The sequence below is a fragment of the Diadema antillarum genome, unplaced genomic scaffold (assembly GCF_040938485.1).
Source record: "Diadema antillarum isolate AM-2024a unplaced genomic scaffold, OU_Dant_1.0 scf00000060, whole genome shotgun sequence".
NCBI lineage: Eukaryota > Metazoa > Echinodermata > Echinoidea > Diadematoida > Diadematidae > Diadema > Diadema antillarum.
The window spans coordinates 2,037,208-2,059,468 of record NW_027270949.1 but is presented as its reverse complement, the minus strand read 5'-3'; the positions used below and the strand labels follow the sequence as shown (position 1 = coordinate 2,059,468).

At 39.7% G+C, this 22,261-nt stretch overlaps 1 protein-coding gene across 1 annotated transcript in view; it reads left to right on the top strand.

Moving 5' to 3' along the window:
* Positions 1-22,261, top strand: part of LOC139716019 (retinol dehydrogenase 10-B-like) — a 70,835-nt gene that overhangs the window by 9,996 nt on the left and 38,578 nt on the right. Inside the window, exon 2 of the mRNA XM_071627575.1 lies at positions 12,885-13,294. Within this exon, the coding sequence (XP_071483676.1) occupies positions 13,066-13,294 (229 nt within the window). The 5' untranslated portion in view covers positions 12,885-13,065. The remainder of the gene's footprint in view (positions 1-12,884; positions 13,295-22,261) is intronic.

Below are 22,261 nucleotides of genomic sequence, written 5' to 3'. Positions count from 1 at the left end.
CATGGCCTGTTGATGTTTTTGGAGTGGCTATTAAAGAGTGGAGTTAGTGTCATGGCGGCCTTTTAAAGTGTGCATGAACTTTTAGCATATAAACTTTATGCACAGCACCCACCACATACCACTTCTGGAGCACTCTAAATATTGATGACCCTTTATACAGGGTATAAGGGCTTTTTACACTTGTAAATTTTTGCTTAGCCCCGGACCAACGGTGGGGCTAAGGGGGGGGGGGGGGGGGGGGGCCTTAGCCCCACCGTTGGTACGGGACTATCCTTAGCCCACTTTCTGTTTACACTCGTTTTTGCCAAAGTGGGCTAGCCCCACCGATAGTACGGTACTATCTGGCCCTGCAAAATAGCAGGGGTTAGCACCGCAATTGCGGTGCCAAGCAAGTGAGTGTAAACAGAACAAAAAAATAATCCTGGGCTAAGCGACGGAGACGAAGTCCGACCCTCACTGACCAATCAGAAACGAGGTAATCAAGTGCTGCCGGTGCGTGCGTGTACGTGTACAGTACACAGCGTAATTATGAATATTCATGGGGTTTGGAAAGTCCGGGGCTAAGAAATACGAGTGTAAAAAGGTCAGTTTTCTCCTTAGCCCCGGACAAGAGATAGTACGGGACTAATTGGCGAGTGTAAAAGCTGAAAAAATTGGTACGGGACTAACGATAGTCCTGGGTCAGAGAAAGTCCGGGGTTAAGAAACACAAGTGGCCATTTTCAAACAAAAGTGGACATGAGGGTGAAAATCAAAACTTGGAAGAAATCAGTAGGCTTCAATATTTTTTGAAACTAGATATCTTAGACCATATTCTTCCATAAAGATTACGTAAAATAATCTATTATATCTCGTAATACAGCAAATTTAGTACTTGGGTAATTTAATGTCATAAAATGTGTATTTTTGCTGCAAAATTCACATACTGCAAATCATGATAAAATATTTGTATTTGAAGAGTATTTGTTGATAAGATAAAACCTTAGTATTGTATTTATCCCCTGAATAGCATTACATATTCTCAGAAATCATATTCAGAACAAATGAGGGCTTCAAAGTTTTCAAAAATGGTTGTCGTGTCACTCACGTTTTAAACATAAAAAGTTTTCTAGAGCTGTGTATTTTGAAAATCAAATCACCCCAATACAGGAGCAAATACAGTTTCACTATGCCTTATTTCATGTGTAGTAACTTTGTCCAATTTGTAATATGTAAAGCCCGAATCTACAGTCAAAGTTCTGTCGTGTCACTCGCAATGTCGTGTCACTCACGATATGTCGTGTCACTCAAGATATCATATTGTACACAAATCGGGACAGAGACTAATCATTAAAACATTATACTAAATGGAAACAATGAATATAATCAAATGTCATCCCTGGTAAGAGTAGGCCTCCTTTAGCTTTCCCTATTTATTTTCCAATTTGCCCATTGCAAGAGGAATAGTCTGGTTATGATGAGTTCATCTGCATGTTACAGCGTGTTTGTGTTTGAAATCTGCACCAAATCTTTTACATGTGGGCATTCCACTAAAAAAGAAAACAAGAATAAAAAACAAAAATAAACAAATATCCAGAAACAACTTTGTTTCACAGTGGATAGTATTTAGGAAGGGTCATAGCAAACTGATATAACAATTTTTGGTCCAATTTTGAAAAAAAAAAAATTTTTCAGCTATTGACATAGTGTGTCTTTTGCTGAAAATATTCATATTTGGCAAAATTTGCATGTACAAGGTAGATCTTCTGAAGTAAAAAATTTCACTATAAACTGACTTTCAGCTGATTAATCCTCCTTGGTATCTGATAAAATATAATATTTATATACATTCAAATTTCAACCTCTTTCAAAGTGCCATGTCCATACTGTTTTTGACATACAAGTTTTGGTAGAAAACAGTGTTTTGGTCAAATTTTGTTCTAAATTCAAATGCAAAGCTAAAATGTGATGTCACACAACACATCCACACAGTTCTTTAAAAACCTGCATAATTCAATTTAAAAAAAAAGTGCTATGGACATTACATTGCCATGCTGCTCTCAGGCAATTGATGTAACCTACAACTCTGTATGCAACAGCAACAGCATGTATCATGCTGAGCAATTACACTGTGTTAATTGGCAAGTATATTGTGAGTTGAAACATTGTTTGAGAAGAGAAATAGAAACATCCCTGTTATGGTCAGTTGCTGTCTGACTTGTCTGTGAAACACATTCCAACTTACATTGTGAATATCTGACCATGTCACGACTGGTAGCCATCTCGACACATTTTGTCAGATAAGAGAGATGTGCTCAAACATGACACTCTGTGCAAGTTTTGTTTTAGAGGGGCATACAAAAGACATTATCAATTTACTATTCAATCCAGTTATTTACATGATGATTTTATGTTTCATCATTCAAATAATATGGAAATGAAAAGGAATGTGACTGGAAATACCCCTTCCTCAGAGTCTACAGTTTGTTCCTTCTAGCAACTGTATTTTGGTTTGTAGAAATATAATGTTGTATCATAGCAACATTTTAGTACACATCCTGAATTACTATTACTTTGCAAAAGAATCAAGTGTTTTGTACTTTTAGAAATCATTTTGTACTGAACAAGCAAAGACATTCTTGTGCCATGCAGTCTATTGTCTTGATTTTTGAGCAATCCAGAAAAGTGATAACTGTGGTCAGACTTTACTAAGTGATCTGTAAAGAGGCTAGTGCTTGGAGTATGAAATTTCTGAAAAGACAAGAATCCATCAAAATTGCTTTGAGTGCAGCAAAGGAGAGCCATTCTTAGAACAGAATGAAGTCACAGCAGTAGTCCTTCTCCCACAATGAACCAACAGCAAGAAAAAACAACTAAACACTTTTAGCAGCTTCAAGCCGATGTGTAAGCAAACAAATCATTTTTTCTAAACAGACTTTTCTCATCCTAGAATGGATTGTGTAGAAGAAATAAAGTAAAACAAATCCTTCACAGTGCAAAATTAAGTACTGAACATTTGTTGAAGTCTTACAATGTGTGCATTAGTTTTTATTAGAATAGAAATTGTTTATTAGTGCAGAGTTACCATGAACATAATGCCAAAAAAAGTTACATTGTTGAGATAATTGTGGAATTTTTGCACTTGTCGTGTCACTCACGTTTTGGATGTCGTGTCACTCACGGCACGTAAGGGTGAACCATTTACAACAGAGATGGAGGGATTGATTGTGACTATATATGTGAGATAGGTATACTATTGATGTACATGCACTAGTACTCATGGTTCTCTTGGAGTACTACTTTGGCACGAATCCAGCTGTAACCATTAATGGTCAGAAACCCATGTCCGAAATTTGTCGTGTCACTCACGCATCGTTTTTTAATCATAATTTACTTGTTAATTGGAGAATTCAAATCCAACTGGTAATGGTACGTGCCAGTCCTACACTGAGCCTAAAATGGTAGTCATGATCCATTCGTAACCTCCAGGTGGGAAGATATGTGCCCTTCTAACTCTCAGATTGTCGTGTCACTCACGTTTGAAAATGACCAAGTGTAAAAAGCCCTTTAGAGTGCTTCAGGAGTGCTCCTGAACCTAGCCTCCAGAGGGGCATAACTTAACCCTTTGAGGACGGGCTGATTTTGCGACAACATACATTTCCAATCTAGACACTTGCGTAAGTATACTTGGGACTCATCTTCAACGGGCTAAGAGACCTCCAGAGCCTGATTGTCTGTTCACAGATTTTGGAGGGTTTCAGGAATGCTCCTAGAGCACTCTATCTAAATGCCCTGTAAATGCATGTATAAATGAGGTGTGAGGCTTGCCCAACAGAGCAAGAAACGATGCATGCAAACGGGGATCTCGCATACTGGTAATTATTAAAAGTGTTAGGTACATTGTATGTAGTAGTCACATATAAAGATAGAATTAAATAGAGTGTTGCAAGGTTGATATTTAGGTGATACGCTATCAGCGTATCACCTATTGTGATTGTCAAATTCTCTCTTTATTTCTTTTTTTTATTCTTCTTTCTTTCTGCCACATTTTGTGTCATGTATATTCATCTTAACAATGACATGACGAAATAACATGAAATTTTCAGTCAACATATGTCATGACAATATCTACTCAAAATAACATTTTCATGACAATGACATATCTCTGACGTCATCTAGGCGCCATTTTGTGATTTTCGGACACTCTCACATGATCGTACATAACTTCATAACTAAATGTCATTTTTTCATCATTTTCGGTGGACATAAAGTTCAGGTCACGTTTGATCTTACTTTTTGATGCTAATTACCCAGGTCATCATGCATGCACGTCAAAATTTTAAAAGGCTCAAAACAACTTCCCAATGGGAAATCTCGAAGTTTCAGACAATTTTAAGCGTTTCAAACAATTCCACGCGTACGCGTCCGTCCGCACATTTTTGCGTAAGCAACGTGAAAATGCACTTCTTTCGACTGATTTGTTCCACCAATCCTTAACAGTTTCTACCTTTGACCTCTGATGATCTTCAGAGGTCAATGACCTCAAATTATCAGATTTTGATATTTGGTGCAATTGGTTGATAATAAACATGATAACGATGTCTTAAAATTCATTTGTGTTACAACTGAATTGTTTTCCTATCCATCAGATCAAGGGAAATTATTTACATGTCTCTGCCTTTGACCTCTGAGGACTGTGACAGGTCAATGACCTCAAAATATCAGAATATTGATATTTGACGTATATTCAATGGTTAACCGTATACCTGGTGTGCAATCATGCATTATGCTATTAGCATTTATGCTACAATAGAAGTGTCTGCTTATCCACAGAACATTGGTCATTACCCTGTGTATATCCGACTTTGACATCTAAGGCTGCGTTCATGCGAAACTAGAACTGCGTTTCTAAACACGTTTAGTCGCTAAACGTGTTTAGTTGCGTTGCGTTCATGCGATTTTTCCATTTAAACGCGTTTCAAAACGCCGATCTGAAACGCGGAAAAAAGGGCGTTTTGAATCATGATTCTGCCAGAATCACGATCGCAGAAACCGCATGAACGCAACCGTGATTTCAATCATGATTCTATGACGTCATTGTGCGCTGTGCGCATGCGTGTCTCATGGGGTATCCCATGCACAGCTTCTAGTTCTGTTCGCGCGCTTGTGTACGTCTTATGAATCGTGTGTTTTGGTACCATACTTGCACTTGTTTGTTTACATCAACGCCATACACCGATTTTATGCTAGTATCTAACGTTAACTGTATAATATAATAATACACGTAATATACTCTCCGATTGAGTTGATAAAAGTAATAGCTGCAGCGCTGTGTCTACCAAGGGAAACAATTGGAGAGACGAAGAATTAGGATTATTCCTCGATCTGTTCCTCGATCTGTGGGCAGAGCCTGAATGCCACAGCTTATCGGAAAGTATTCACCGAAATAAAAACGTAAAGGCCTGTGCAGCTGAAATAAGGAGGTCTGGCTCGAGTTGCAGAGACAAGATCAAACTGCGCAGTGCGCTGCGCAATGGCAAAGGATGAGCTGAGCCAGAATCAGCATTGCGAAAGCCCGCATGAACGCTCTTCCGCTGAGACCGTGATTTGAAACGCCGTTTTGAATCATGATTCATGTTTGTGATTCTGGCTACGAAATTTGCATGAACGCGGCCTAAGGACAATGTGAGGTCAGACTTTTAGAATATCAAAATTTGTTTAGGATTACAAATATTGATGTTTGGCTTCATTGGTGTAATCCTAAAAGATGATTAAATCATGTACAAATCACGCCTTGACATTATAATCAAAGCATGTACGTATATTCCACAGAGCATTGGTTCATAGTAAAAATTCTCAGGAATGTGAGCGGTCAATTACTTCAGAAATGAAGCTTACGTGTCTTCAGTGATGGCAGTGACGTCAAATATTATATTTATGTTTGGGTTAGTAATGCAGCCTAGCTTGCATGAAATTATGTGCAACATTATCTAATTTGCACCTGATTTGTACGCTTAAACATGGAAGGTGGGGAGAGGAGTACCATATTTTGGGTTGATGCTTAAGAACAGGCATATGGCAAAGTCATCCGTAGGCGTTGTGGTATAGAGCGGGATCTGAACATCTCTAACGAAGAGAGACTTCTCTGTTCTTTTCCCACTAACAATGTGAAACAAACTCTTGTTTCTCTTCAAAAGATAGCGTGCCAATTAATCTGTACTTCGGTTGGTGCTCTAAACAAGACATTCCAACCCACCTCAAGCTTTGGTAGGCGTTGTGGTGTAGACTTGGTCAATAGAGCGAGACTTCTCTTTTCTTTTCTTTTCCTCACTAACAAATTAAAGTTTAGCAAGAAACATAGAAACATTCGCACATACTGTTTACATTTCCCATCACATGCATTTAACATCAGAATTTTTATGTACAAATTTTCCCTGGAATTTTGCCAAAAACTTTTCAACACAATACATGTTCAACAGAAACCATTTGGTTCATACATAATTTGATTATTAAAGGGGCCTACTTATCACCGTCCACGTACTCGATCGAGCAGTTTTCGCTAAAGATACAAGTATGTTTACAAGACTGCAAACAGCAGAATGATTTACCCCTTAACAAATCAGACTACATCTCTTGAAATGTCTTCAAACATAAATTAAAGTCATTCATCTTAAACGATTTCTCTTATATATATATATATATATATATACATATATGATACTTGTAGTCCGCATGTTGGTACCAGTACAGAAAAGATGACGAAGTAGGGTGATAATGCATTTCAGTCCAACAGTGCTGTTTATTCAGACCAAATTTTCGACGAATACATTCGTCTTCCTCAGGGTCGACAATGACAATTGTCATTATATATAGATATATATATGCGGGACCAAGCAAAAAATGGCAAGTATAAAAAGCCCTTTATAGGGATAAATTCTCGCAGGAGGGCGACCTTCCAGCTCAGAAGATCATATGTTTGGGGATCAAAGGGTAAAAACTCGCCATCATGTCATTCCCCGTAATTTGGCGCGGGACTTTGGGGATGGAGAGCCATTGGAACTGATCACTAGCGGGGAAAGTAGCCAATGTCTAACTTATAAATTCCTATGACCATAGAATACCAAAAGAATATTTTTTTGTTTGTTTTCAAAAACCCCTCTCCAAAGAGGGGTTTTTGACAACAACAACAACAACAAAAGGAAGTAGCTGGAAGGAAGATGAACGTTTTCATTAACTCCAAGAAGGGGAAAATACTGAGCATATTGACGTCACAGGGTGACTAGGAAAACGAATGCAGTGTTCTGTTTTCTTTTACTCTCTATCCTATTCTATTCTATTCTTTACAAAACTGGAGGTCATCAGAGGTCAAATCAGACTTACCTCCCGATCTTAAAATGAATATTAATATGGTATTTTACTAACACTTGTGAAAGTTTCATGCTTTTATAGTCAAATTTTGCACAATTCTCATGAATTTGAGGGCTTCACTGCTCTACTACTTTAGGATCAGTTGATACATATTTTGATTTTTCCCATTTGTTGCAAGTACTCATATTGGTCCAATGGTGTTAACTGGAAAGTATTGGTACGTTTATAATCGTTTTAATAAAAAGTGGAATCAACTCTCACTTTGTCAAAGGGCATACTTTGGTCTATTTGTTTTGTTTTTTCTACTAGGATCAACCAATATGTTTTAATGTTCAAATTTACACGATAGGCCTACTTGTATTTTTTTTTTATCTGTCATTTTCACCAGAACAGTTCAACTGGTAGTTGTATGGCAGGGCCCTGTGGTAGAGCAGTGGCAACTCTGGAGAGGCTTCCCTGGATAAGACATTATTATTATTATTATTATTATTATTATTATTATTATTATTATTATTATTATTATTATTATTATCATTATTATCATTGTTGTTGTTGTTGTTATTATTATTTGTATTATTATTTTCATTATTATTATTACTATTACGTGTATTATTATCAACTCACTCAGTTTGGTACATTTGTTCAAACTGAAGTCAGCTTGTATGTTTTCTCACCGTACCAGTCCAATCCATCGCTTTCCAGTGGAATCAATGATAATTCTGCCAGTTGCGTCTTGTCATTTTCAATGCAATTGTTAAGGGCCCATTTATGTCTAGCTGTTTCTATACAGGAATCAGGCGTTTGATATTTCAGTATGACACTTTATTCCGTTTCTGGCAATTGGAATCAAGTGGTGAATCTGTCAGTTATGACAAGGAATTTTAATTGGTATATTCCATAGACAATTGCCTACTTTATCTTATTTGTTTCAGTTGGAATGAAATGTTAGTTTGAAGTATTTATAAGGTCAGTCAACTTGTCTATTACAGTGGAGTTAGCTAGTGAATCTGCCAGTTGAGTGGCATGGTTTCCAATTGGTACACATAAAACTTCATACAGTATTCAATTGAGGGCCTATATTCAACTGGAATTGATCAGTGTTTTTCAGAGTGTGCCAGCTCATTCAATCTAGTTTCAACTGGAATGGTGTGAGTTGGTATTATTTTTTATCTTTAATTGTATGGTAAATCACACCATGGTAATGTGAACGAGTATCGACCTACTTCCAGTTTGCAACTATTTTCACAAGTTGGGTCAAACAGATTGCTAAAATGAGACCATTTTTTTCCATGTGATACCAGTAGAGAATTAACTTTTTTTGCTATATGACATTTAAAGGGACTGTTCAGTACTGGTTGAGGTGAGGATTCAGCTTGTAATGTTTTGAGAGATATTGAGAAACCACTCTTTGAAATGATAAAGAGCATACAATATTCTAAGAGGATTCAAACGTTTATTTGATGAAAGCAGGCTGTGAAATGACTGAGATATCTAAAAACAAAATAAAATAAAGATCTTCTAATAAAAGTCAGGGCCTGTCAATTTTATTAGGAATGCTTTCTTTTTTGAAATCTCAGCCACTTCAAGACCAATTTTCACCAATAAACGTTGAATCCTTTTTGAAATTACATGCTCTTTCAAATTTTATAAGAGGTTTCTCATCTGACAGAAAAAAAAAATTACAAACCTGAATCCTCATCTCAACCAGTGCCTACTACTGTACAATAAATCCCTATAACCTATAAGAATATCATAATTGATATTCTTGACTGAGATATCTAAAAACAAAGTAACATTGTTATCATAATTGATATGTTGCTGTTGAACCACAGTATCACCATGGATATTTTTGTGTACCTATAGAAGTACAGAAGATACCATAAGAACTATGATTATAATGCTGCAGTACAATTAAAGACCCTGTGGTTGTAGTACATGGTATGATGGTTATTACATGCATGGTATCTCCATGGTTATTCTATGGTACAAGTACAGTAGTAGTGCCACAGCCGTGCTATGGTATAATGGCTATTACATCGTATATCCATGGTTAATTTATGGTACCTGCAGCGATACTGGGGGTATGCCATAGATACAATGTACCATGGTTATTTTATGGTACAAGTGGTTATACCATGGTCATCATAGGCGCTGGAAGTGGGGGGGGGGGGGGGGGCAGGGGGGGCGGCCGCCCCCCCAATCCAAAAAGTGGGGGGGGGGGGCAAAACGCATTTTTGCCCCCCCAAAAAGCCCCCCCCAAAAAAAAAAAAATAGATAAATAAATAAAAAATAAAAAAATAAATAGGTAAAATAATGAAATAGAATAAATATATATATATATATATGAAATACAAATAGGGAAATTTATTAGCTAAGACTAGTAATTCTAACTCTCATAAATGTTTAGACATTCATTTTTCGTTGCGTGTGAGCAGATTATCTCAACCGCATTCAACGGTAACCGTTGCAGTTTTTAGAGGCCTTTGGCCATGGAAAATCGTATAAATATCAAAATGTTAGATTGAAGCACTGGCGGATTTAGAGGCGGGCACAACTGGCCCATGCCAACCCTCCTTTTGAAGCAACTTTTTAAAAATTCTTCTTTGTTTTGTAATTTTTATACGTGTGCCCCCCCCCCCCCCCCCCCCCCGAGGAAAAAAAAAATCTGCCATACGTCCCTCTTCCACCGCTAGTTGTTACTAACGTGACACCTGACGTAGATAGCGCTCCTGGAAAATAGTTGTAACCCCCGCCCGCACCGCCCCCCCCCCCCCTTTCTTCATTTCCAAAGCGAAAAAATAGAGCTACAAACGGCAGTTTTTGGACTGTAAAATGTCAAAATTTTCAAGCTCGTTCACTCCACTTGCTCGCATTCAATCGCTATGCCATTCTCCTGATGTTGCTGCCAGTAATTGCCAGCAGTTGCGCCCGGTGCGTCCCCCCCCCCCTTGATTTCCAAAGCGAAAAAAAAAAATGTAGCTACAAACGGTAGTTGGGGACTGTAAAATGTCAAAATTTTCAAGCTCGCTCGCATTTAATCGCTATGCCATTCTCCCAACGTTGTTGCCAGTAATTGCCAGCAGTTGAGCCCGGTGCGCCTCCCCCTTAATTTCCAAAGCGAAAAACATAGCTACAAACGGCAGTTTTTGAACTGTAGAATGTCAAATTTTTCAAGCTCGCTCTCTTCGCTCGCTCGCATTGAATCGTTATGCCATTCTCCTAATGTTGCTGCCAGTAATTGCCAGCAGTTGCGCCTGGTGCGCCCCCCTTAATTTCCAAAGCGAAAGGTATAGCTACAAACGGCAGTTTTTGGACTGTAAAATGTCAAAATTTTCAAGCTCGCTCGCTCCGCTCGCTCGCATTTTATTGTTATGCAATTCTCCTGATGTTGCTGACAGTAATATGTCATTTCACACCGTCATTCCATAATCGATGTAAGGAAAACTTACAGTGTTGCTCAATAACTGCGTTGTTGAATACACGTATCACATTCCGTAATGTATTGTAGTCCCATTAAGTTTGCAGACTGACAGCGCACGCACACACGCACAAGCATACATACCCTCAAAATTACTTTTCCACAAGGTGCCCCCCCCCATGTCTCGACCATCGGTACGCCACTGTACATAATATATATATATATATATATATATATATATATATATATATATATATAATTATATGTGTGTGTGTGTGTGTGTGTGTGTGTATGTGTGTGTATGTGTATATTGTGTAACATATGTATGGTCTATCGTGAGCCCCCTCCAATATTTGCCCCCCCAATCCAAAACTGGTTCCGGCGCGCCTGATGGTCATGCTATGGTATGATGGTCAAAACATATGGCATCACCATAGTTATCTAATTGTACCTGTAGTAATACCAAGGAAATGCAGTAGATGGCATGGTTTTTCCATGGTACAAGTAGTAATACCGTGGTCATGCTATGGTATAAAAATTATAATATTATTACCATGATTATTTTGTGGCACCTGAAGTAAGACCATGGAAATACCATAGACTTCATGGTTATTCTATAGTAAATGTATCAGTACCATGGTCTTGCCATGGTAATGATAGTTTACCATGGTTTTTCTGTGGTATCACCATGCATCACCATGGTTTTTCTGTGGTACAAGTAGTAATACCATGGATACCATAATTGTACTATGGCAATTGCGGTTTTACAATGGTAATACCATAAATTTCATGGTTACTTTTTGTAAGGGCCTGCAGCAGTGGTATGTAATCTTGGTAAAGGGTGATTGTCGAGTGTTTTTTAATCTCTTTTGTTTTCAAGATAAGCTGATGCTTGAAGACAATTATGTGGACTTTAGCCTTGTCTCCTTCATGACACTGCATAGGCTGATATTCAAAGTACTGTTTTGTTTTTTAATCTTAGTAACTCTAACAACTTGCTAAGCTTTTTCATCAGTATTCAGTATGAAAACCATCCAATCTTGACCTGGTTGTGAATTTGCCACACCCACTCAGGTGTAACAATGTGCCTCAGTCCAACAGGAAGGCCATGCTGACACAATAGATGGGATTAGGGGATTAGGTCATCTCTATTTTTAGACTTATGTCCCAATCAGAAAAGAAAGCACTCCAGTATGCATGCAAGTGCGTAAATGAAGTGCAATATAGGGGTTAAAGGGCCTGTACAGTACTGGTTGAGGTAGGGATTCATGTTTTGAACATTCCTATGTGAGATAATGAAAAGCCTCTTATGAAATATGAAAGAGCATGTAATTTTAAGAAGGATTCAACGTTTATTTGATAAAAATTGGTTTTCAAATGGCTGAGATATCCCAAAAAGTGCTAATAATAAAAGGCGACATGCCCCAACTTTATTAGTATCTCTTTGTTTCACCTTGTTTTTGGATATCTCAGCCATTTCAAAACCAATTTTCATCGAATAAACTTTTGATACCCCTTAGAACTGCATGCTCTTTGACATCTCATAGAGTGGTTTCTGAATATCTCACAAAACCTTCAAAGCTAAATCTTCACTTCGACCAGAACTGTACACACCCTTTAATGCTGATTACTTTTGGGTCTTGTTGTTGTTGTTGTTGTATGTTGTGCTCTGTTTCTTTCTTTGTAGTCATCACAGGAATGTGTTCAGTTGCAAAGATCATCCGAATGCATGTGACCTTGCATCGCAAAACCACCAAAAAGTCAACAGACATGGATTTTTCTTTAGAATCCCAAACATTGGAATTAAATGCAGAAGTTTGTTGCTCTTTTAGAAAATGTAAGAACTAAAGATTGACTGGGTTTACCTATATCCCTATTTTGAGTCCTCATGCAAAATCAGGTTGTATGCCATTTTGTTGGTTTTTTGATACATGGTCACAAATACTCTCTTAACCCATTGAGGACGAGCTGATTTTTCTATAAACACATGTTTCCCATAGGCACCTGCCCGAGTATACTCGGAAATTGTCTTCAACAGGTTAATTATTTATAAGGATTATCCTTGAGTTCAGTGTGATAGCAAGTCATCTCTTTGTTATGTTTTCTAAATTTCATCCCAGCATATTGCTGCCAGCAAGATCCAAAGATAACCACCACCACCTCTACCTACAACATCGCACACCCTGCAGCAACATCACCAACACCACCAGCAACAGCACCAGAAACATCACCACCACTGCCAATCCACAGCATCACCAATAGCAAGAATATCAACGACCAAGAATCCATTCCTCAGCAGTCATGATCGTGGTTGACTTCATCGTGGACCTGGTGCAGATGATGTACCTGGTCCTGTTCTATGTGGGGGAGGCCCTGTTCCGCCTCGTGGTGCCCGCTTACTTTCGCAAGAAGTCTCTAGAAAGAGAGCTGGTACTCATCACGGGAGCCGGGAGCGGCATCGGTCGACTCCAGGCCATCCGATTTGCGGCCGCGGGCTGCAACCTGGTCCTTTGGGACATCAACATTCAAGGTAGGGAGTGCGCACACATTGTAGTACTCAGTGTATTGCAGGAGGCGTAAAAGTACTGTTTTTCTTCATAAAGTATGTGACCCACTACAACAAAAGGATCCAAAAGTTGGGGGGAGGTCGATTTTCTGAAAATGACATGACATTATTCCCTTTATACTCTTCAGCCTTAATTTCATATGGAACATGACTCATAAAAGTACTCGGTTACTGAGATATCGATGATTTCATGAGAGCATGTCGAGTGGAAATCAATACTTCAAGAAAACCACCTGAAAAAATTTCCTTCCAACGCAATCAAGGGAAGGCAGGACAGTTTTCACCTCTTGACAATAGAAGGTATGCTCCTGGCAACCTCCGCGATGTTCATTCAAGCTTAGCCCCAGCGGTCTATGCATGACCAATCAGTAACCAGGATGCCACGCGCTGACCAATAAGATCACTCCCTCGTTGCTAGGAGCGGAGTCTATCCGCAGCACTAAATCAAATCTTCGGACATGTTTCTGTTCCGTTGAAAGTCGGAAAATCATGGCCCAGAAAAATGCTAATTTCTTTCCTTTCCTTCAGTCATTTAGCTTCAAAATTTTGGCAGATGATACATTGTAGCGTGTACATTAGACTACAAACTTACGCCAAAATTATGCCAAAAACTGACTTCAAACTCGATTTTCTCGGCTCAGCTGTCAGCGACTTTAGGATCCTTTTGTTATGTCGAGTCAGTAGTCTTCCAGCCCACGGAATAACACTGCAATGCTGCTTACAAAGTTGGCATCCCTGGAAGAGGTAATGAAACAAATGTATGTCTCTTGGGCACTTTATCCATTATACCACTGCGTGCTCCTCCTGTTAACTGCCCCAAATTTATAGCTTCCAAAGAATGAAGAAGATTTGAAGTGACAAACTTTTATAATGCTTTCCTTTGACTGTCGAGATCACTATTTGCTTTCCTTACACACTCCGTATATTGCTTCCCTTCCCCATCCTCATCTTTCTAGGGTCTTCTTGTTCACAACAGTAGTTCTTTCAAGGACTACAAACACATTCCGCACATTTTGTTTCTTCAAAACATGACAAATATAGAATGAATGTAATGCTCACAACCTAATGATGCAGACACCAGAAATAATAATACCACTCATATTTTTCTCTGCACTACCTCCTCATACCCTGCCCTGTAGTGACTTCCTTCAGAATGAAAAACTTGGTCAGAAGTAGTGTAGCCCGTCTATATGTCAAAAATTCGACCTTGATTTTTCCGAGAAAATGGGAAAAAATGAGAGTAATAAATATAAAAATAGTATCGCTATGTATTTTGTTGAAAATCAGGTCACGTACTTTGGAGAGGTCAGAGAGCTTATAGTAATAATGTAGCCTTGAAAATAGGGAGGAGCGGGCAAATCAGAAAGTGAGAAAAAGAAAATTATGAATGTATCGATAAATTTATAGTATTGATGCTGAGTTGATAAAAATTTGTTTTGACGGGATAAAGCCCGTAGAGCTGCTGGAGGAACGAGAGCAATGTGAGGAAGAAATGTGCGGGTACGAAGTGTACACTGATGAGCGCTGGACATATCAGACAGTGACCGACGGTCAGAGCAGACAGCCAGTGAAACAGTATATCATGAATGGACGAAGTCTAAGCGAGTGAAACAGTATCGTCTGCTGGAGGAACGAGAGCAATGTGATGAAGAAATGTGCGGGTACGAAGTGTGCACTGATGAGCGCCGGACATATCAGACAGTGACCGACGGTCATAGCAGACAGCCAGTGAAACAGTATATCATATGACTGGACGAAGTCTAAGCGAGTGAAACAGTATCGTCTACTGTAAAATGTGAGGGTAAGAGGTGTACTCTGATGACCGACGGGCATATGAGACAGCGAGTGAATACAGAATATGACTGTCACGATAAATACGTAGTATTGAGGCAGAGTTGATAAACATTTGTTTTTGAGGGAGTATATAGGTATTGTGGACGTGCTCGCACTGACACGTTAAGAGTGACACGAGAGAACATGAATCGATATCTGAATGACATTTATTTCAATCCAGAACACGAAGCCAGTTTTGGCGGGGTAGAAAAATTGTACAAGTTCGTGCGAGAAGATGGTCGATATCGCTTAAGTAGGAAACAAATACGAGAATGGTTAGAGGGTATTGACACCTACACGTTGCACAAACCGGCCAGACGTCGGTTTAGTAGAAGCAGAGTCATTGTTGGCGGTATGGATGATCAGTGGCAAATGGATTTGGTAGATATGTCTGCGCTCTCCCGTTACAATTCGGGGTATAGGTATCTCCTTACATGTATAGACATTTTGTCTAAATTTGCCTGGGTAGTGCCCATCAAAGACAAACGTGGCAAAAGCTTGGTCAGTGCTCTGAAAATTATCTTCAAAACGCAGAGGTCTCCGCTAAAGATTCAAACGGACAAAGGCACTGAATTTACCAACAGAATATTTCAAGCCTTCTTGAAAGAGAAAGACATTGAGTTTTTTACAACTGAAAACGAAACCAAGGCTAGTGTCGTCGAACGTTTTAACAGAACGTTGAAAGAAAAGATGTGGAAATATTTTACTCACTCCAACACGTTGAAGTATACCCGCATACTCCCGAAACTCCTCCGAGCCTACAATAATGCCCAGCACCGTTCGATCAAAACAAAACCCGTGCTCGTCACCAAGAAAAATGAAGGTATCATCTGGCAGCGATTGTATGGTGATCAATCATGGGCATTACGTAAACAAAACAGACCTCGCTACGAAAAAGGTGAAAGAGTACGCATCAGTAAGATGAAACGAACTTTTGAAAAGGGGTACCTCCCCAACTGGACAGAGGAAGTGTACACAGTGTCTGGTCGTAAACATCGTGATTTACCCGTCTATCATTTAACCGATGATAATAACGAACAATTGAAAGGTACATTTTACGAACCTGAATTGCAGAGGGTGCGTAAGGACAAGGCGGACATGTATAGGGTGGAAAAGATACTGAGACGGCGAAAGCGAGGGGGTAAAACCGAATATTTCGTGAAATTTCTAGGCTATCCAGACACGTTTAATGCTTGGGTAGATAACATCGATAAAACCTATCGCAATTGAGGGAGGGCATCATTTTGACGAAAGAATCAGTATGGAAGGCGAGGAACAATTTTACGTGACTCTACCCAGTAATAGTTCGTTCGATTATTTTCCGGATAATACAGTCACCAGTTTTAAGACTAAATTAGCCGCGCCGCTCATATTTCACGCGCAGTGGGAGGTGGCATTGGTGGAAATAATTTATCCCTATTCTTGGTATAACGTGAATATTACGAACAACACATTTCAATTTCTACTGTCCGAAGAGGTGGTCAGCCATTGCGTTATACCTGAAGGACATTACAAAGATATAGGTAGTATATGCGAGGCACTGACAGCTGCTCTACCTGAACGATTTCGTAACAACTTCACTGTACAACGCGATTCGAGCTCGGGCAAAGTTATTTTTGATTTCGATCAAGTCAGCGCCATACAGTTAAGCGAGGGATTAGGTTACCTGTTGGGATTTCCCCGCGGCATCATTCGCGGTCACGCACAGGCGCCTTTTTCTCCGAACGTGAATGGAGGGATCAATACACTTTATCTGTATACGGACGTGATTTGCAATCAGCCCGTGGGTGACATCAGTGCCCCTCTCCTGAGAATTGTTCCCGTTCCCCACAGAAGGGCTGGTGAGATCGTCACGTTTACTTACCAAACCCCTCACTATCTGCCCGTAAAATCAAAATACATAGACACTATACAAGTTGATATAAGAAGTGACTTTGGGGAAAAAGTGCCATTTCAGTCCGGAAAGTTGGTAATTAAACTCCATTTTAGAGCTTGTCGTTATCTACATTAACGGTGTAATGCCGCGCCATCGAGAACAAGTGTGGTCTCATCCCCAGTATGGGAGTGGATCTCTGCCCTATTTTCGAGGGGCGAGAGTGCAACGGGGATATGGGCTGGGAAGTATGCTTAAAGGTATCTGGAAATCGGCCGTACCACTCCTGAAAGCTGGTACAAAGTACTTGGGGAAAAGAGCGTTGCAAACAGGTGTTAATGTAGCTCAAGATGTCATGGCGGGAAAAAGTTTGAAAACTGCTTCGGCCGCACAAGCGAAAAAAATTAAACGTCGGATGGTCGAGAGTATGGACGCACCTCCTGTGAAAAGAAAGACGAAGAAGAAGAATGACAAGAAAGTGAATAAAAAGACCAGACGTAAGAAGAAGGCATTCATTTACACTGGCTCTCGACCGGTGAAAAGAAGCAACGATATTTTTGATCGGTCCTGATCACTCTATTACTATTTTTAACCGAAGACAGAGAGTGAAAGCTAAAGTTGAGGGCATAATGGAAAAGCTACACAAGTTATCGTGCGACTGTTCTAAATCGGAAATTGACCTGTTCAGCATCCCCCCGACTCAGACGACCATAGAGCAAGGAAAATGGGTCGAGTTCTTCCCCGTGACGAGCATAGCCGATGCCACGCCCATACAATTTCATCTGCAAAGTTCGCCGGAAGAGTATACTGATCTTTCTCAAACGCTGCTACATCTCAAGGCGAAAGTTGTTAATGCGGATGGTACCGCCCTCACCGATGAATCCTCTGTAGCACCAGTCAATCTTTTTCTACATTCGCTCTTCAGCGAGGTAGATGTGATGTTCAACGATACACTCATCACCCCTTCCACGAACACCTATCCTTATAGAGCTATGTTCGAAAATCTTCTCACCTACGGTCGCGATGCAAAATTGTCGCAGCTAACTTCGTCCTTGTTTTACAAAGACACGGCGGGATATATGGAAATCAATGATCCTCTGGCCTCGAGTAATACCAACGAAGGGCTGAATAAACGCCACGAGTTTACCAAATTGTCTAAAACGGTAGACATGGTAGGAAGGCTACACGTGGATGCATCGTTCCAAGATCGGTTGATTATGGGAGGGGTGGACATTAAATTCAAACTTCATCGCAGCAAGAACGCATTTAGTCTCATGTCGTCTACCCCTGAAGCAAGCTACAAAATCAAAATCACCGAAGCCAGTCTCTTGGTGAGACGCGTGAAATTGAGCCCGACCACATCGCTACTGCACGCTAAAACATTGGAAACGGAAACGGCCAAGTATCCTATCAGACGAGTCGTGACAACCTCTTTTTCTATTCCTAAAGGACAGTTGTCTTTTACCCGAGAGAGCCTGGTTATAGGACAGATTCCCAAGCGAATGGTGATTGGTTGTGTCAGTAACACGGCTTACAATGGATCTTACGCCAGAAATCCCTTCAATTTTCATCATTATGACCTGAATTACATAGCGTTGTATGCTAATTCAGAACAAGTTCCGTGGAAACCGCTCCGTCCTCAGTTTACTGGATCTTCCCCCAATTACATTTTGGCCTATCAGACTCTGTTTTCTGGTACCAATAGTATGTTTCACGACAAGGGAAATCATATCACTAGAGACGACTACGGAAAGGGATACGCCCTCTACGCCTTTGATTTGACCCCAGATCTGTCGACCGACGATTACTTTCAACCCAAGACTTCCGGATCAGTTCGACTGGAATTGACTTTTGCTTCTCCCCTGTCCGAAACTGTGAATGTCGTCGTTTATTCCGAATTTGAATCTATCTTAGAAGTTGATCGTAATCGTAATGTCACTCTCGACTATGGTAATTAGATATCTGTCGAGATGAACACGCGTGAACTCTTGGGAGTTGTTCAGAAAGAACCCAAACTAAACGGGACTTTTGTTGGTGTTTTTCCCGCCGATAAATTACCAGTTTTAGCCACGAGAAGAAGAAGGAATGGAAGAAAAAGAAGAAGAGAGACTGAGAAAAAAACCGTGTCATTGATTGCGAATGTAGATGGTCACAGAGAAATAGGTTCTCATTGGATTGCTATTTACATCGACAGTAGAGGGCGTGGTGAATTTTTTGATTCATATGGTAGACACCCTACTTTATGTTCGCCCTACTTTACCAAGTTTTTGAATGCCAATGCCGATGTGTGGACGTACAATAGAAAATCGCTACAATCCAGCTGGTCTACAGTGTGCGGGCAGTACTGTCTTTATTATCTTATACGTAGAGCCAGAGGTGATTCGATGAGTAGCATTTTGTCTGAATTTAATTCTCGCACACGGGGGCAGAATGATCAGAGAGTGTACCATTACATCAACAATTATTTACACTCTCCGCCACCACTAGTAGATGCGAATTTTCTGTACAATCAAATAGCAAAGTCGTGGATGTTGAAATAGATGCTATGCTATGAAAGATATGCTGGTTCTAACGTGGTACGTCAAAGCATGCCGTAGTAATTAGATGTCTGACTGTACTGCTACATAATAACCTAACGAAGCGTGTTGTCTTTGGTACCCTCATAAGTACCGCGAAGCTGTTCATATATGTTCGTAGTTTGTACGTATAAGATATAGCTCTTTCTCTCTCTCTCTCTCTCTCTCTTTCTCTCTCTCTCCCTGTGTCGTCTTGTACACTGTAATGATTATGTCGTGACGTGACTTGATCCTATTTAACTGACCGCGATATAGTAACTTGCATTCTGTTAGCAATGTCACACGCGTGCAGAATAATGTCATTGTCTGATATGATGGTATCAGTAAGAAGTATATTCGTAGAATATAAATCGTACTGTCTTGTCAAGAAAATAAAATCTCAAATACACACACACACACACACACGTAGGTATATTACGCTATGTATCTTCTGATTATATTGCTAAGATTTTTATGTACATAGGTGCCATAAAGTCAGGCGTAGATATTGTATGCTCAAAATGTATGATGTATAGCTCTGTCTCTGTGATAGTTGATATTATTAAGAATTACGGCGTGAATGTTATAACCTGAAGACTATTTGTATAGTTATTTTTTATCTTATAGAGTTTATGGTGTTGCATGTTAACAATAATATATATATATATATATATATATATAGTAAATGTACATTTTTGTACGCTATAATGTATTAACCTAACCACATCAGCACACACACACACACACACACACATACACGCACACACAACTTCACATAAGCTACACGTTTATAATGTATTAGTCTAACCGTATTAATCAACACACACTAACACACACACACACACGCAAACATGCAAAACCTCGGTTGTGGGAATTATTGCAGCTTAGGGAAGGGATATTTATTCTCACTAGCGTTCTACCGCAGGAGGACGCATGGAACGCTCGAGGACGATTTTACGCGTATATAGGCGCATCTGACATGATGTGCGCGCTGGTGATTTTTTTCTGTAAGAGAGAAATCGTCCTACCGCGGTAGGACGACTGGCGTCCCTCCGCGTTCTACCGCCACATACTAGTATTGGTCACGTCTCATGCTTCTTTGTGCGTGTGTGTGGGAGCCCGGTTTGGTCGTACGCCGTGTGATCCCAATCAACAGAAGAGAGAATTCGAGCAGCACACGCAACCAACGAGAGCCAGAAGCTGGGTGTACATGTACTACGATGCGTATGGCGATTTTTATAATGTAAAGACTAGAATTACACGGCTTGAAATCGTTTGTGGCCGTGTGGATGCCAGTTTAATCACAAATGAGGTGGAAAAATATCGTCGAGCAACCTTCAAGCTGAGACACTATTCTATCGGGATCACTCAAAAAATAAAGTGTAGGCCCTAATTTACATTCAAGGATGAAGTGATTATGATTAAGTAGGTCTACTAGTAGTACCCGAATCCTGATTTAACGACAGTGAAATGAGCTATATAATGTGACATGACAATTCGCGAGTCTTGTGTTGATATAAATGAACGAAATCACTGAAAAAAAATATCTACACGTGACTCCTAGTATCCTTTGTCAGGCAATTGAATAGCGAGAGTGCAACGTTTGACATGTTAAAATGCCAATGGGAAAAGTGAGCTTCAAATATCGAAGCTACTTTGTTAAGAAAAAAACAAACAAAAAAACCGACAAAACAAAACACAAGTCACAAAAAGGACATCGTGAAGCTGCATTTTGACAACTGTTATGATTATTTACATACAGCATGTGCCACGGTCACACACCTTGCTTAGACTCGCCTTTAGACGTAAATTTTGGTGGATGAATTTCACTTCTGATGAACAAATGTAATATGTCTTTCTTTTAGTTTGTAGATTGTATTTTGTACATTGTTATTACAGCTTGATCGTCACATTGACATTATTTTACCGACACGGCAGTTCTTTTCACTGTCGGGATACTGTTTTACGGAAATTAGTTCTTAATCTGGTATATAATGGTACATACACCTACAGAATATTTACCACGCCTCGACGGGCAACTCATCCCGTGTGTAAGTAAGGACGCCCAAGGTTGTATTAAACGATGTGCAATTTCGTTCCTGATCTCCCTATCATTACAGTACAGGAGTATTGGCTGGTGCTAAAATACCGTTGCAATCCCAAGAAAACCGCTGGATTTTCCGTTAAATTGGTTAGGCTTTTCGGGGAGATTGCCTGTACATACCACTTTGGAAGACAGGAAAGCAAATTCTTCTCAAATCAGTAGTAACCTGCGATATATTCCCAACAATTCCATTTCAAACACGCTGTTGTTTTCCCTGCAGGCTATTAACAGCATAATATAACAATATGAAGAGAAACGCGTACACTACACTAGTTGATGAGAACAACTGTAATCAAGTCAGTCTGCAAGAATCTGTGAACAGTCTATTGCAGAAGATGTCTACTCAGTATGTGTCCAATGCGAGGTGCGCAATAACCACGTGCTGTCATTCAACATGTGCGTGAGTGGTGCCTGGGGAAGAACGCAACTTTCATGTTCAGCTCCCACGGTGTCAGATGTTCTTTGAGTGGTGGGAGACCGACGTGCAATCAACACGTTACGACGCGAAATGTACAGTTGTTTTCTTCTCTATTTATTATTATTATTATTTTTTTTTTGAGAAGCAC